The sequence below is a fragment of the Podarcis filfolensis genome, assembly GCF_964270895.1.
Source record: "Podarcis filfolensis genome assembly, chromosome: 15".
NCBI lineage: Eukaryota > Metazoa > Chordata > Lepidosauria > Squamata > Lacertidae > Podarcis > Podarcis filfolensis.
Genome location: NC_139618.1, coordinates 745358 through 762478, shown reverse-complemented (window position 1 = coordinate 762478; position 17121 = coordinate 745358). Strand labels below are relative to the sequence as shown.

At 52.7% G+C, this 17121-nt stretch overlaps 1 protein-coding gene and 1 long non-coding RNA gene across 2 annotated transcripts; both read left to right on the top strand.

The window, feature by feature from the left end:
- Window positions 1-1968: 1968 nt before the first annotated feature.
- On the top strand, window positions 1969-5334 carry OVCA2 (OVCA2 serine hydrolase domain containing). The gene is made up of 2 exons (XM_083588049.1): window positions 1969-2230; window positions 4197-5334. The coding sequence occupies exons 1-2, from the start codon at window positions 2062-2064 to the stop codon at window positions 4697-4699; spliced, it is 672 nt and encodes a 223-aa protein (XP_083444175.1). The 5' UTR covers window positions 1969-2061; the 3' UTR covers window positions 4700-5334.
- Window positions 5335-10748: 5414 nt separating this feature from the next.
- Window positions 10749-16446, top strand: LOC310750217. The gene is made up of 2 exons (XR_014541981.1): window positions 10749-10963; window positions 15120-16446. It is a non-coding gene; the product is annotated as an uncharacterized lncRNA (long non-coding RNA).
- Window positions 16447-17121: the final 675 nt, after the last annotated feature.

Here is a 17121-nt window from a genome sequence, read left to right as displayed (position 1 = left end):
GTTCTATTTTGGAATGTTCTGTATGGTATTTTAATGCAGGTTGAGAACTTTTTCTTACAAATATGAAGCGGTATAGAAATGAAATGAGTCATAAAAATAATCCAGGAACATGTCTTGGGAGAAACTGCTGGGGTGGGATGCTTGTGTTGCAGGAATTTATGTATAGGGTGGGGGTGGGTTGCCCCTCCAGCAGATATCATGCACATGCAGCCCACTACCAAAATCAGCACAATCACTTTTGTGACTTTTGTGATTTGTCCCCACAAAACACTTCATCACAGTTTCTTCCTATCTTTTCAAAGGGCCTTTGCTGCACGACACCAAATGCAAGAATTCACTGATAAATGCATCCGTGTACTGGCTCACTGGGAAAACTTCAGAAATTCATATAGACATATGATCTCAGCTACTCAGCAGCCCCTCTGCCTGAGTGATAATCCCTGGCATCCTGATACCTGAGTGCCAGACAGGTAGCCATTCCAGAAATACCAAACCCAGATGAAGACAAAAAAGGTGTGATGAACTTGGCTGGGAAACAGGGAATTGTGAATATCTTTTTTGTTACACTTGATGGGTGTTTGGTGGAGGGCAAGGAGAACCATGGGGCAGGGTCCAGGATGCTCAGATTTCTGCCACCAGACCTCCACTTTCATGATGTAACCATGATGTATGAGTGATGTAGTTGGGGGGGGGTGTAACATGGGGATTAGTAGTAGCTAATAAAAGTTTGGGTTCTCTTTTGTTTGGGGCTTCCATCTTGTTCCACCTGGTGGCAGGTGGGAGTCCTGTCGCGACAGTCTTCAATCAAGACCAAGCCTACTGGCTGCTGTTTTGCTCTGGTATTCCTGGCTGGTGTCCTTGTTTTTTGTCCAAGGGAGCCCTCAGATTTCTCCATTAACACTTTTAATGTTTCCACTACCCTTGAGAAGGGGGAAGGTCCCCAAACGCCTGGCTGTGGGTGCAAGAGGAGAGCCAGGCCCCTCTGCTATGCAGCCTGTTTGGGACAGGAGTCCCTCTTTACAAAATACGCTCAAAAATGCAGTCAAAACTGAAAAGCGGCTGCTGCACAGTGGAGATAGTTTATTCCATCATCATCTTTTTATTATTTGTATCCCACCCATCTGCCTGGGTTGCTCTGGGCAGCTTACAACATATATATATAAAATAAAACATTAAACATTAACGGTTGTATAGTTATTCATCTCTTTGGTTCAGGGGTCACATCTCCATACTCTCCAAGCTTTCTCCGATGAAGATAAGGGCATTCTAGGGAAAAGAGGGACACTCTGGGATCAAATCAGAAACCAGGGTGGCTTCTGTAAATCCGGGGCCGTCCCTGGAAAATAGGGACACTTGGGAGGGTCTGAAAATGCCACAATAAAGGCTGTTCAGTTGCCCAAATCTGTACTGGGTCTCCCAGCTGCCTTAATGTGAAATTAATTTCCGTTCCCCTAAATAATTTGAGATCTGCCTTAGAAATCCCAAAGTAAATAAGTAGCTTAAGGCTGCCATCCTAAACATGCACACTTACCTGGGAGCAAGTGGGGCTTATTTGTGAGTAAGCATTCACTGTTAGTATTTGTAGGCAAGGCAGTGGAGGGAAAGGGTCCTCCGTGTGAGATAAGACCACGGCAGGACTGCTCTCTTTATTTTTGCACAGAAAAAGGAGGTTGGGGCAGGCGATGAATTTAAGGCCGCTGTTTTTTTGCTTGGGACTCCTACCCGCCTCTGATGTCCTACCTTGCAGGGCTGTCGTGAGCCTCCTCTCGCCTGCTCTTTCCTCCCCTGGCAGACGTGGGGGGAAGCAGGCTATAGTTTCGCCTTGGCAGGCATCTTAAGTGTTACGCGCAGAGATGGAATCAGACCTGAGAGCCAGATTTCCATGAGCGAGCCCGGAATTCACCTCTCCAGACCCCGAATAGAGTTCACTCTACATCTTTGCTAGCTCTACGGTACGAGAAGGGCGTTTCCGGCCTCCTAACCATAGACGCTGCAAAGAGGAGCGTCGCTTCCGGCTTCCCTCGTTCTACTTCCCACCTGGCGCCGATACCCGGATGCGGCATGTCCTCCCGCGGGGGCGGCGGGTTGCGGCTGCTCTGTCTCCATGGATACCGGCAGAGCGCGGACACCTTCCGCGCGCGAACCGGGTCCCTGCGCAAGGCCCTGCGCGGGCGCGCGGAGCTCCTGTACGTGGACGCGCCCCATTCGGTGGACGCGCCTCTCCCGTCAGGTGAGGGGGCGGGGCCTCCCTGTGGCGTCACGGGCCGCCTCCCATGACGTCACTCCAGGAGGCCCCTGCCATTGGCCAGGCTGATTGGGTGTCGGGTGTTCCTCTGAGCATGTGCAGAGTGCGATTCCCCCACCTCAAAAAACCTCTTCCGCCTCCCAGAGGGGCAACTAATCAGGAGAAAATCTCGTTAATCCATTTTGTGAATTATTTTTAACAAAGAAATCTGCCGGGCCAGCAGAGAGGACTGGGCCAGTTCGTGGCGGGTGAGAGGGCTGCAGAGGACGGGCTCGGAGGGGCCAGCGTGGCTCCCAAGGCCAGGGACTGGGAACCCCAGGAGGGGAGGGTGGCTCTGGGGCTCGGATCCCCTTTGCTGGGGGGCCACCGTGAGAAGAGGAGGCTGGGCAGGATGGGCCCCTCTTGGGCCGGACCCTGCAGCCTCTTCGGATGTCCTCCTGACCTTGGAGTTTCCCAAACAGGCTTTCTCCAGCAGTTTTTGGACTACATCTCCCATCCCCCCTAGCTAGCGGGACCAATGCTCAGGGATGATGGGAATTGTAGTCCCCAATCAGCTGGAGACCCAAGTTTGGGAAACCCTCCTCTAGTTTAATGAAGATGTTGCATGTGGTGTGCAGCAGCTGCTGCCCCCCCTGGGTCCTGCTGCTTTGAGGGCTTCCCTTGGGGGCATCTGGTTGGCCACTGTGGCAACAGGAGGCTGCGCTAGATGCCTCCCCCCCCCCCTTGGCCTAATCCAGCTGCTGTAGGGCTCTTCTTCGGTTTCTCCATCTGTTCTCAGCCACAGATCCCGCAATGAGCAGGCTCATGAGGTGTGTTTGTTAGGGGAAGTAACTGGAGTGTAGGGGCAGATCAGCTGCTTCGCTGGAAGAAAGTCCCAGGTTGAATCCCTGGCCTCTCCAGTTAAGAAAAAGCTCCAGCAAAATCCTGGTTTCCAAACCCATGGCAAAAATCCCAGTGAAGCCTGTAAAATACATTGCGGTTGGTAAAGTCCCTGTTGCCTTAAGCGAGTCCTTTCTGTCTCCCCGGCAGGGATGGAGACCCTACCATTAGTGGTCTACCCACAGGCTGACTGTAAGAATTACTGAGAGAAAATCTGTTCTGAGGTGGGAGGAACAAGTTATGGTTTGTATTTGAGTGGCAGGTCTGTGGCGTGGGCCCTCGTTTCCTATCCCTGTACAAAAACACATTAGTCACTGTATGGTTTGATCATGAACATTTGTACATACTCATATTTCTCACCCTCTGAAAGCAATGACACTTCATGAGTGATTGTTAGTAGAAAGGTCAGGGACCAGTGAGAAAAAATGGAGACAGTTGCAGCAAAAAACAAGTCTTGCAATTACACCTGCAGGAAGCCTATGCCTGTCCTCTGCTGGTTTAGAGGCTGATGGGATTTGTAGTCCAACAACCCCTGGAGGGCACCAGGTTAAATAAAGACTTGCAGATTTATTATGCTCTAGGAGCATAAGAAGAGCCTGCTGGATCAGGCCCATGGGCCGTCTTGCCCAGCTTGCTGTTCCTGCCCCAAAGGGAAACCCTCCAGCAGGATTCAAGCACAAGAACAACTCTTCCCTCCTCTGGTTTCCAGAAAACTGGCATTCAGAAGCATCACTGCCTCTGACTGTGGAGACCACTGGGGCTAGCAGTCATCTGCAGTCCTCTCCTCCTTTACTGTGTCTAATCCTCTTTCAAAACCAACTTTGTCGGTGGCCATCGCTGCCTCCTGTGTGATTGAGTTCCACAGTCTGCGCTGCCTAAAGTCCTTAATTTTATCCGTCTTGAATCTTCCAATATTTTGAGATTCATGGGATGGCCACAACATCTAAGGTTAAGATTTGTTATGCTGCAAGAGAGGGAATTAATGAAGAGTGTTCCGATGAGTTGTCCCTCATCTGCAGGGCTGCTGGTCTCTCGTGACATTCTTGCTAACCCCCACCCCTTTCCATTGCAGGGGAAGCTGCCTCAGGTGCTCTAGAAGCTGACTCAAAGGGCTGGTGGTTCTCCAACCCCCAGGAAACGACATTCAGCGCTCTGGAAGAAGCGTCTTCCTGCAAAGGGCTGGAGGAGTCTCTAGACAGCATTGCCAAGGCCTTTGTGGAGCAGGGCCCCATCGACGGCCTCCTGGGCTTCAGCCAGGGAGCGGCGTTGGTGGGAATCATTTGTGCCCTGAAGCAGCGTGGAGACTCCCGCTTTCCCTTTGACTTCGCCATCGTGGTGGCTGGCTTCAAGAGCCAGGCCACCCCCCACCAGGGCTACTACCAGGAACCCATCGCGGTGCCCAGCCTGCACGTCCTGGGCGAGACGGATCGGGTCATCCCAGCTGAGATGAGCAGACAGCTTGCCTCCTGCTTTGTGGAGCCCGGCACCCTCATTCACACAGGGGGCCACTTTGTCCCGGCCTCCGCACCCCAAAAGAAAGCCTATCTGGAATTCTTGGATCAGTTTGTAAAGTGACTGCGTTGGGGCCCAGTGCCCAGGCGGCTTTGGGGCTTGGCCAGAGTGGGACGTCTGGCGAATGAAGGTTTAAAGGGCAGCTCTTGGCCTGCCTGGTCACTGCAGCATGATGGCCAGAGAATCCTATTAGTTTTGCAACCACTGCCTTGAGGGATGAGTAAACTGGGACCTGTCAGATCTGAAAATCTTGTCTGTCCCTGTGTTGAAAATTATTTTAAAATAACCCTTTATTCTTCCCCTACAGGCACAACTCTGGGGTTTTCATGGCGGAGAGCGTCAGCTGCCCTTGAGGTTGGCAGTTAAAGCATGCAGGATATCAGTGGGGTGGGCAAGAATTGCTGATGCCTCTTCAACTAAGCACTGTCCTGAGAGCATCCCCCTGGGTCCACCTGCAGCTGCCCCCTGTAAGTTAGAAGTTATGGATATTAGGTTCCTCGGTTTGTGCCACACTCCCTCCTTGTTCCTGAAATGGGCAAAGCATTCAATGTGGCCGTTCAAAACCATCGGCGATTGTGAGTTCTAGAAGCAGCGATTTAAGCCACGTGGCAATAAATGGTGCAGTTTCGTTTTCTTCCACTCCCTCTTCAGAAAACCAAAAACATAAATTCTCCTGTTTTAATTTTCTGCATCTCCAAGCTTGTTGTGTATATCTGTATTTTCTTGTTGTAATTCTTTGATCTTTTTGTCATGGGTTATTTTGTTGCGGTTGTGTTTTCTGTTAAAGAGTCAGGCCTTGTGTTAAGCTCTGTCAGTTTCCATTGGAAGTCTTAGTTCTTCCAAAGTGTTTTGAAAGTGCTCCTTTACAGCTTCTTGTTGTTATGCAAATTCTTACCTTAAGATATTGTCCCCATTTTTTCTTTCTCCAGTGAGGAAGAGGCCTCTTTTGAGGGTGGCACCATCTTGGCTGCGGCCTGCATTGGTGTCCTTGTTGAAGTGAGCCTTCCCTCTCAGGACAGGAATAATTGAGTGAGGTCTTTTATTTCCAGCTTTTCTGAATCCTTTGGCGTCCCCCTCTCCTTTCTTCAACCTTTGGCATCTTTTAGACTGCAGGGGCTTTTGCTCCGAGCTACTTTTCTGGGCCTTGGAGCAGGGATTAGAGTTTAAATAGCTGTCATCTTTTCTTTGCGCCCAAGTCCCCCTGCAGCTGCCCAGTGGAAGCCTCTGAGCCACAGGATGGACAGGGAGGTGTTGGAGCCTGGGCAGTGCTCTCTTCCCATAGTGTGTCATTAATTTCCACTCACACAGAGGCCGTTGTGGCGACCAGTTTGGACTGCATTAAAGAGCCCAGCAGAGACATCACCTTGCCGACAAAGGTCCGTATAGTTCAAGCCATGGTTTTCCCAGTAGTGATGTATGGAAGTGAGAGCTGGACCATAAAGAAGGCTGATCGCCGAAGAATGGATGCTTTTGAATTCTGGTGCTAGAGGAGACTCTTGAGAGTCCCATGGACTGCAAGAAGATCAAACCGATCCATTCTGAAGGAAATCAGCCCTGAGTGCTCACTGGCAGGACAGATCCTGAAGCTGAGGCTCCAATACTTTGGTGACCTCATGAGAAGAGAAAACTCCCTGGAAAAGACCCTGATGCTGGGAAAGATGGAGGGCACAAGGAGAAGGGGACGACGGAGGACGAAATGGTGGGACAATGTTCTCGAAGCTGCAAACATGAGTTTGACCAAACTGCGGGAGGCAGTGGAAGACAGGAGTGCCTGGTGTGCTCTGGTCCAGGGGGTCACGAAGAATCAGACACGACTAAACGACTCAACAACAGCAACAAAGAGCCCTGCTTGCTGTTTCCCACGGGGGCATCTGCTTGGTCCCTGTGAGAAGAAGATGCTGGACTAGAAGGCTCTACTTTGGCCTGGTCCACCTGCTGCAGCAGGGCTTTTTCTGCTGTTCTGATAAAGGATCAGACAAATTCATGGAGGAGGTTCCTAGCCACGATGGCCCCTTCCACTGCTGGTGGCTGTAAATGCCTCTCTCAGCCACTTCCTGCAAACCTCAAATGTGGAGACTTGCTCTTGCACTCAGTCCCGCAACTGGCTGGCAGGATGGTGGGTGGCGCAGGGCCCTGGCCTGACGGTTTAAGGACCATCAAGGCTCCAGGAAGCATTTTGTAATTTTTCCTTAGGCGCTAGAGGGCAGCCATCTCCCCGCGAAGGCCTTTCCCTGCCTGCTTCCCTACAGATCTCTCTCTTTCCATCTGACTTGCTCTCCACAGGCAGGGATGAGAAGGCAGCCAAGCTGCAAGGAACCAGCCGCTGAGGGCTCCTTCCTTGGAGCACCTGCTGGAGTCAACTTGGCTAGTGAAGACGGCAGGAAAAGCTGGACAGGGCTAGGAAAGGGCTCTGTCTTGTGAGCCCCCCATCTCGCGGCTGTGCCTGGGTCTGGAGTGGGGGTGGGGGAGGCGCTCCGAGGGACCCAGGAGGAAGAGGAGGGCTGCAGGCTCCTCACTGCCAGGCGCTTGGCGGCTGTTTTTCTGTTTGCGAAAAGGCTGCTGCTGCTGCTGCTGCTGCTGTTGCTGCTCTGCAGAGCCTGACTCACCCGCTCTGCCACTCCGCAGGGGGCTCCTCTTCCTCTCCATGGCGACAGGCTTTGGTCGAGAGGCGCTGGGATGGCGCTGGGCTTCTGCGATGGTGCTGGGGGGGGGGGGTTGCCAGCAGAAGGGCCCTGTCTTTGTGGGAGGAGGGTGGGGTGCCATTGCCATGGGACCGACTTGCTGTCTTGACTAGGGCAAGTAGGGGGCGAGAAGGGGGAAAGGGGTCCCCAGTGCAGAAAGAAGGGAGGAAAGAAGGAAGAGCAGATTACTCGACAGCGAGGTGTTCTTTTTGGGGAGGGAGTCCTTTTGTGGGCATGGAACATTTGGGCACTGATGAGGGTATGAGGAAGGCCTGTAGCCCAGACAGAGAGCACCTGCCTGGCATGCAGAAGGCCCCCAGCTTCACTTTCCCACGTCTCCCAGAAGGGCTACCATCAGGAGACCCTGAAAAGCCACTGCCAGTCAGTGTGAACGAGTGTGATCCCGATGGGCCAGCTGCCTGACTCTGGAAGGCAGCTCCCTATTTCAATTAGCCCTTCCTTCATGAGGACTGGAATCCTGCTTTCTTCTAAGGAGCAAAGGCTCCAGGGCAGCTGAACTCCTGCTTTGCATGCAGAAGGAACAAACCCCAGGGCCCAGTGGCACCCCAGGTGGGGCTGGGGAAATGTTCCCTGCCTGAAAGAGCTGCTGTCAGTCAGTGTCGACAATACTGAGCTAGATGGGCCAGTGACCTGACTCAGCTGTAAGGCGCCTTTCTTTGTTCCTATTGGGAACACTTACTCTGCCAGCTGGGAAGCCGCCACTTCCCCACCCGAAATTACAGCTGGGCAGCTTCATAGAAACAGCGGAAACTGCCTTAGGCCATCTCATTGTTCTCCACACTGGCTGGCAGCAGCTCTCCAGGGTTTCAGGAAGGGAACACTTCCCAGCCCTGCCTGGAGATGGCGCTAGGAACAGAACCCAGAACCTTCTGCATGCCAAGCAGGTGCTCTGCCCCTGAGCGAAGCTGCCTTTGTACCGAGTCAGACCCTGGGGCCATCTAGCTCACTGTTGTTGACACTGACTGGCAGCACCTTTCCAGGGTTTCATATAGGGATTCTCTCAGTCCCAGCCCTACCTGGAGATGTTGTTGGGGATTGAACCTGGCGCCTTCTGCATGCCAAGCAGGTGCTCTGCCATTGAGCTATGGCCTCTCCCTAAAAAGAAAGCAAGATTCTAGTCCTCATTGTTCCAAATAAAGGGGCAGAGTTAAATAGCTCGGGAAGCTCCCTTATACCTAATCAGACCATTAGCCCATTCAGCACAGTACTGTCCTCACCAAGAGGCAGAGCACAGCCATCTTGGCCGGTTGCTGTTGATAACCTTTACCCCCACCGTGAAGCGGTCCACCCGACCCCTGCCTCCTGTGGCAGGGAGTTCCCTAGTTGAGCTGCGACCTCCTCCCCTCGGGCACCTGCAGCCTGTCTCCGTGGCTGTGGGCGATCAGTTTGTGGCCTGCTTGGTGAGGCTGCCTTGGCTCTTAGCCCTCCTCTCCCGGAGCCAAGCTGCCTCTTGCTCTTCCCCTCCCCAGCCGCTGTGCTTCGCTCCTCTTACTCATCCTCGGCTATTTTTCCTCGTAAACAGGAGAGAGGCCTCCTGGGATGAGCACAATCTGTGGGCGGCCACAGCGAAGAAGAAGAGGACCTTTTGCTGTGGCAACTTTAAGCCTCTTGGCTGGCAGTGGGCTCTGCAAGGCCCCGATGGTGGTCCCGAGCTCCCGGCAGCCTCGGGTGGGACAGCCACCCACCCACCCCACCCTCCAGATCTCTTGAGTCACACCAGCTGGTTTTGAGGGAGGCTTTCCACAGAAACCCCTGCCAGACCAGGAGGAGCAGTCACCACGATCTGGTATCTAAAAGGCTGCAATCCCTGGGAGAGAGGGAGGGGATTGTCAAGTGTGTCTGGGGCTCCAGAGCTGGGCTTTCAGTAGCCCAGGACTTGAGGGGCTTCCTTGCTTGCCCATTTCCCCACCCAGAAGAAAAGCCCAGCAGCCGGAGCAGGTCACAGGGAACGCACTTAGCCCAGCCTCCTGCTCTCACAGCAGCCAAATGCCCCAAAGAACCTGGGGGTCCAGATAGACTGCCTCTGGACCTGGAGGCTCCATGAGAGCATAGGAAGAGCCTGGCTGCTGGATCAGGCCAAAAGGGGGCCCATCCAGTCTAGCGTCCTGTTCTTGCAGTGGCCGACCAGATGCCCCATAAGCAGAGTGTGGCTACAGGACTGTGTAACCCCCCACCACAACCCATAACTGACACGCGCTGCAGCCAGGCAGCTGCAAAGAGAGAAACTGGCTGCCCTTTTGCCGCTTGCAAAAAGAAAAAAACGGACCGCGTTCCCTTTGAGTCCCCGGAGCCCAGCAGGGTGGAATCCATGGCATAAACAGGCAGCTCTTGCTCCCAGCTGCCCCTGGCAGAGGAATCCTCTCCCTGGCTGGGCTCCTGTGATTGTCTTGGAAACAAATAAAAATCAGGTTGCAAATCCAGGGGACAGGGGGCGACAGCGAGGTATATTGGGGGGGGGAGTGTCTTCCTCCATGCATTTAACTTTGTACCCGCCTCTCCCATCCACCAAGGAGTTCGCAGTGTCTATGGGTAGGTAAACTAAGGCCCGGGGGCCGGATCCGGCCCAATCGCCTTCTAAATCTGGCCCGCGGACGGTTCTGGAATCAGCGTGTTTTTACATGAGTAGAATGGGTCCTTTTATTTAACATGCATCTCTGGGTTATTTGTGGGGCATAGGAATTCGTTCACCCCCCCCAAATATAGTCCGGCCCCCCACATGGTCTGAGGGACAGTGGACCGGCCCCCTGCCGAAAAGGTTTGCTGGCCTCTGTATTTGATTCCCATTTTTAATTTTCTTTACTGCCTTCATATCCTACTCTTGGGGTAGGCTAAGGAGCTCTTCAGAACCCCCTGGAGAGCTACTGCCGGTCAGTGCAGGCAATACAGACCCTGATTTTAAGGCTGCTTCCGACCTTTCTATTTAAAACCCGTCCCTTTCACCATAAGAATGTTACTTTCTTTTTAGGGGCAGGGTTCGCTCCCAGATTACATGCGCCATACCATCTCCAAACAGATCGGAGCGGGGCGCCGTTTTCCGATCCCCCTTATGTTGGCGGGGCGGGGTTAGTCTCTAGGGGTCGCTAGTTCACATTGAGGCAGGACTGGCTACGAAGGGGGACATGAAGGATCTGGCCTCTCGGGCTTCGCCGCGCACGCGGAGAGCGTCGTCTGCACGCCACCATCACGACACGTGTTGAGCGCAGAAAAGGCCCCAGGTGATACCACCCGGCTCTGCCCAACCCTCCCGGTTAGGAATTCTGGGCCGAAGTTCCCGCGCCCCCTGGGCATGTGCAGAGCGCCTCCTTCTTGGGCAGCCCATGCAGGCAACCTCCCACCCGCGTCTGTGAAGGGATGTGGGTGGAGCGGCGGCGGCCGTGCCAAGGGCGCCCCCTGCTGGCGCGGTGAGCGGCCACCGACGGGGCGGGCGGCTCTGAAGCTTGGCTGGCGCCGCTGCTCGGCGTCAGGATCAGCCCCGGGTCGTCCCGGCCAAGCCAAGCCCGGCTTGCGCAAGTGGCTGACGCCTCCGCCCGCCCCGCGAGAGGCCCCAACAGCCCGAGCTGGCGGTGCCGTCGGGCGCGCAGTCCTCCCGGGAGCCGTCGAGGGAGAGAGGAGCGCGCCGCGCCAGGTAAAAACGGGGTGCAGCTCTCTTGGAGGACCCCCCACATTCCACTTTGCGGGGTGGGCTGGGCTCCCCGTGGTAGGCCCCTCTGCACATGCTCAGAGGCGCAGCCTGGACGGGGTCCTTCCTCTGCTTCCGAAAGAAGTTCTGGGGTTCACTCCGAACACCCCCCGTCCCTCCCGACCCGCCGCCATCCCAAGCTGTCTCCTCTCGCAGAAAACTCAGCCAGTACGGGAAAGGAGAGGGCGCGTCGCTCCCCACAAATATGTGGGTCCCTCTTTCTCAATCCCCGCAAAAAAATCCCTTGCCTGAGTAGCAGAAAAAGGAGGTGTGGGGTCAGTGAGACATGGGAGGGGGTGAATAATCCAGCAAGGGGGGTCCTCTTGAGGCTGCCGTTGGGGAGAGGGCAGGACCCGCCATCCTCATTGGGCCTAATTTCAACGGACGGTGGGTCCCAATTTTAATCCTCTTGTAACTTTCGGGGTTCTTTAATCCTACTGCCTTTATAATCTCAAGGCAGTTTTAATGATTCTCTCCCAAGCTATTTACCCCCCCCCCCAAAAAAAAACACCCATGCAAAGTAGGCTAGGCTGGGGGGGTGGGGAGCATCATCTTACCCACGAAACTTTGTGGCAAGAACGGAGATTCGAACCCAGATCTCCCCTGTCCTGGTTAAAAGACAGCAGCTCTCTCCCATTGGGGTGCTCTGAATGGTTTTGAGGCATGTGCAGAGTTGCCTTTCAAGAACCAAGGAGCCTGAGCTGAACTGAGGATTTCAGATTCAGAGGCTGATTCAGCACTGATTCTCCACAGGGACAGGGGGGCAGCCGGGGGGGGGGGCAGCACAGGCTGGTGACTGGACTTTGTTTTGGTTGGAAGAAGCTTAGTCAGAAACTGGGAATGTCTTAAAGTCAACAATAAATGAAATAAAGTGACTGACAGGTGGCATAAGTTTTGGCGGGGGAGTTGAAGATTAGTGGCAGGGGGGTGGGTGGGCATATGAGCTTATTTTGGGGGGCATCTGGTTAGTCCTAGGAGAACAGGATGCTGAACTAGGTGCCCCCCCAATCCAGATGCAGTCATCTGCTCTTCCAGTGCCCCTGTTGCCCCGTTGTGATTTCACCCTGTCAAAGTCCCACACAGCATGAATTGAGAGCAAACTGTGTCTATCTTGCACCCCCTTCCCTGCAGGAGACGAGGGAGGCTCCCCATTATTGATTCCTGCATGGCAAGGGGTTGGACTAGATGATCCTTGGGGGTCCCTTCCAACTCTACAATTCTATGATTCGATGGGGATAGCTCCCTTTGGGCCTAGCTCAGTGGGGAAAGGGGGAGGCAGGTTGCCCCAGCCCTTCCTGGGGTGGCTGGAACAGCGGCCAGGGAGCGGCCCCAGGAAGCGTGCCTTGGTAGCAGTCTTGCCGCCGCTTGAAGAGAGGATCTGCCCTGACTCAGACTGTGCAACGCTGCCGCAGCAGCAGCAGCAGCAGCCCCCTCGGCTTCCTGGCGGCGGCTCAGTTCAGTGACTGAGAGTCAAAGGCACTTCCTGCGCCGGGAACAGCGTGTTCCCAGGGCCAGGCCAGACCCTCTTGTGCAGCCCAGAGCTGGCACAATCCGCAGGATGGAGAAATCGCTTCCAGATGCTGAGGCTGGATGTGTCACTCAAACACAGAGAGAGAGGGAGGAAGAGAAGGGAGGTGGCAGGGAGCGTTTTGACTCCCTTCTCACTCCCCACCCCCCATCACTCACCCCATCACCGTCTGCCCCAAAGAACAGGACAACTCACAACTTGACAAGTGTCTTCCTCAGCCGGCCCACTCATTGGCGAGACTTGATGCTTGTCCCAGTTTAAACCACCATGCGGGATAATTCCTCCATCACTGATAGAAGGAAAGCTTAGTCCAGTGGGGGTGAGTTGGGGTTGAGTTCAGCTCATGCACCCTGACACACACACACCCCACTTCCAGTGTTGTTGTTGTTTTGCTGGGTTCTTTCTGAAAGAAGGCAAGCCAGTGGGATTTGTGTGCGTTAGCCCTACGGGCCAAGGGGCCTTCTGCAGGAACATGAGGCCAGGGGTGAGTTCCTCAGACCCAGGGAATTGGGATTCTCAGGCTAGGGTGCTCCCCTGGGGCACCCCTTCCCTCCAAAGCCAGGGAGAGGGCAGGCATGTGTGTTTGCACCTGCCAATGTGATCATAGATTTGGGACCCCAGGGGTCAGATCTAGTCCCACCCCCTGCAATGCAGGAATCACAGCTGAAGGATCCATTGCAGATGGCCTTCCAGACTCTCTCTCCAGGTAGTCCGTTCCACTGCCAAAACAGCTCTTAGACAGTTCTTCCTAATGTTTAGTCGTAATCTCTTTTCTTGCTATTTGAATCCCTTGGTTTGGGGTCCTGCCCTCTGGAGCAACAGAATACAAGCTCCCTTCCTTCCCCCTTCAGGTGGCTCTCAGGTCACCTGCCGTCTCCTCTTCTCCAGGCTCATGATAAGTCAACAGAACCATACATTTAGGGCCCGATGACTTCGAGACACGTCCCTTTCATGTCCTCATCAGCTGTCCCCTGTCGGAGGCAGAATGCTGTGCTGGATTAAACGGAAAGAAAGATTTGCCCTCCTTAAACCAACCAGAATTCTCAGGATGGAAGTAGCCTGGCGAAGAGGAAGCCTACCTGTTGGATGGCTGCCTGCCCTGTCCAAAGATGTGTCCAACTGTGCCAGGGCTCTCCACTTCTCAGGACCAAATTGCTGGCTAGCCCTTTCCCTCCTACACTTCCTTGATCTCTTAAAGGCCCTGAATCGAGGGCAGCATTCCCTTCTGGGGCCGCATGCCAGGGGCAAAAGGAGCTGGAGCAATTGCACTCACCCCTTCCTCTTTCCACCCTCCTTCCAGGCATGAAAAGAGGCAGGGCCAGAGGTCAAGGAAAGGCTTCTAGCCAGGAAGGTGCAGAGTGAGGCCAGCAAGGGGCGTGTCCTGGAGGGAGGGGCTGGGGCTGGGGCTGGGGGGGCAGCAGTGCTTCTGAATACCAGCTGCTTTGACTCTCAGATGGGGAGAGTGTTCTTTTGCTGAGGGCCAGGTGGAGTGGAATGGAGGGCTGATTCTGGCTCCTGGGTTTAATAATAATAATAAAAATAAAATTTATTTATACGCTGCCTTCCCCGGCCAGAGCCGGGCTCAGGGTTGCTAACAACAGTAAAATTACAGTAGAAACATAATAGGGGTGGGTGGGAAACCCAATTTAAAACACAGGTTAAAATGCAATTTAAAATGCAGCCTCATCAAAACCATAAGGGGAGGGAAACATAAGGGTCAGACTGAGTCCAAACCAAAGGCCAGGTGGAACAGCTCTGTCTTGCAGGCCCTGCGGAAAGACGTCAAGTCCCACAAGGCCCATAGCTGGCAACTTTTCCCTTTTCTTGTGAGGAATCCTATTTGGAATAAGGGAATTTCCCTTACAAAAAGGGAAACGTTGACAGCTATGCACAGTGCCCTAGTCTTTTGTGGCAGAGCATTCCACCAAGTCAGGGCCAATACTGAAAAAGCCCTGGCCCTAGTTGCGACCAATCTAACCACCTCGGGACCTCCAAAATGTTGTCATTTGTAGACCTTAAGGTCCTCCACGGGGCTCCCCCTCAGTGAGCTATTAGAAGAGCAACTTAGAATATTGGAATTGCAAAGTTGGAAGGGGGTCCAGCCCCCTGCAATGTCGGAATCTCAGCTAAAGCATCCATGACAGAGGGCCACCCAGCTTGCGCATTAGTACCATCCGAACATAATGAGACCTTGCTGGGTCAGGCCAGTGGCCCATTCAGTCCGGTTGCCTCTTCTCACAGTGGCCAAAAAGGTGCCCCAATGGGAAACCAGCAAGCAGGATTTGAACACAAGAGCCCTCTCCCATCCCGTGATTTCCAGCAAGTGCCATTCAGAAACATCACTGCCTCTGACTGTGGAGGCAGAGCTGAGCCATTGTGGCTAGTAAACTTTGTCTAATTCTCTGCTAAAGACCATCTAGGTTGGTGGGCATCACTGCCTCCTGCAGAAGAGAGTTCCACAGTTTAACTAAGCCTTGAGTGAAGAAGTCCTTTCTTTTCTTTCTGCCCAGAATCCTCATTCTTGATCCACCTCCTTTCTGTGAATGTAAGTTGTTTGAAACTGTTGTGTTTTAGTTGTTGCAACCTGCCCTGGGGCCTGAGGGTCAAGGGTACCAACTGATGGAGGGATGAAATGGAAGCAGCAGGAACTTCCTACACTGGAAGATTAGCAGATAAAGATGGTAGAATATGTGGAGATGGCAAAGCTGACCGGGAAGATCCGGAATCGGCAAGATGAACTATTTCAGAAGGACTGGAGCAAATTTATATTCTATAGGAAAGAAAACTGTAAACATTTGAAAACGTTTGTAGGTTTGAATTGAAATTCCTTGTAATGTGAAAATAAGGAACCAATTTACATATAAGGTGGTAATTTTTATAAAAAAGAAGAAGATATAAGGTAGAAAAGTAGTTATAGAAATGCGAGAATTTATTAAAAGATGTTTGGAAGTCAGAAAGAATGAGGGAAGGAAGTTGATGCTCTGTCTGAGCAATGCTTTATGTTATTGATTTGTGTAATGAGATGTAATTAAATATGGAAAACTCAATAAAAATTAATTTTTTAAAAAATAGATTTGCTGTTCGTGGGTTGAGGGGCGTTGCTTCCCTCCTGCAGCAGCCTGCAGATTCTAGGATGCGCTGGATCTGTCCTGCCCCTGGCAGGGAGCACATGGGCACCTTCCCTGCCTCTTGTGGATTTCTGCCTGGCACCGGAGGGAGCAGCCACCCAGAAGCCCCTGGCATTCCCCAAACAGTAAGAGTTTATGTGCAGTGTCATCCAGAATCTGCACACAAGCTCCTCCTGTGCGGGGAGACCAGGCCATGCCTGCCTCTCGTGGGAGCCAGTTCCAGCGCTGCTTGAAGGACTGTCTTTTATCCATCCAACATTCAGCTCCACTGGGTGTCTGCGAGTTCTAGTGTTAGGAGGGAAAACTTTATCCCTCTCTCTGGGTGAGATGAGCATCTGCTCTGGTCCTGCAGGGCCTTGTCCACACATGCGCATCTTGTGAGCAGTAATCCACTGAGAGCAGTCAAACACAACATTCCTTGTTTTCCTAGAGAAGACATGCAGGGGAATGTTTGGTTCAGCCAATCGAAAACTTCCTGTTTCCTCCTGGCTGGAGCATCCTTCCTTTGCATGTCGCTAGAGGTGGGTGTGACCTTACCTGCCCAGGTAACAGAAGGACAAGGCATGCTGCCACTCTCTCTCTTTTTCACTTCCTCTGTCGCTGGACCAGCTTCTTATCTAGAAATGCTCTGCTAGCTTCTCAGCTAGCAGAAGCATTGGGATCAAATTTCCCATATGGGGTAGATGCACATGTATATATTTGTAACCAAGCCTGCCTTCAGGAATCCAACCGTGAACTAATGTGAGGAAACAACTTTTATTGACTTTAAATAAGATTGTCGTGTCTTTATTCTTTTAAGAGGGGTAAAAGGGAACTTACCAGGAATATACAGTTCAATACTGAATTGTATAAAATAGTGAGAGGCTCACACGAGCCTGCAACCAGCTATCTGCTGTGCATGTAAAAGAGGAATGTAAACTCTGCTAAGTAAAGGAACTTGCTAACGCACGTTAGGAAGGATATTAATAAACAATATATCCTCTCCTGCCTCCCTGAACATTCCCACACATCTTTTAATGTGTACATTAAAAGCAGTGCATTTGAAAGTTGTGCCTGCAGCACTTTACCTGTTTGACAGCCCATACACACATGCAGGGCACCAGTTGCTGCTGTCAGATTGGGCCAAATTCAAGGTGTTACTTACCATCTGTATATAAAGCCCTTAACACCTTGGGACCAGTTTGCCTGCAAGAAGATCACCTTATCCCCCCCCACCCGCACCCTTCCAGCCGCTTTGATTGGCAGAACTGGCCTTGTTCCAAGCACAGCTTCATACTTGTTTGTAAGAACTCCATATTTTTGCAGCACTTACACTTTGGAACTCCCTGTCTATTGACATCGGGCAGGTGCCTTCACTGTAGTCTTTTCTGCACCAGCTAAAAAAACTTTCTTTTTTCGACAAGCCCATCCAGATGTTTAGAAAGTTGATGGGAGTTCCAGTTTGTTTT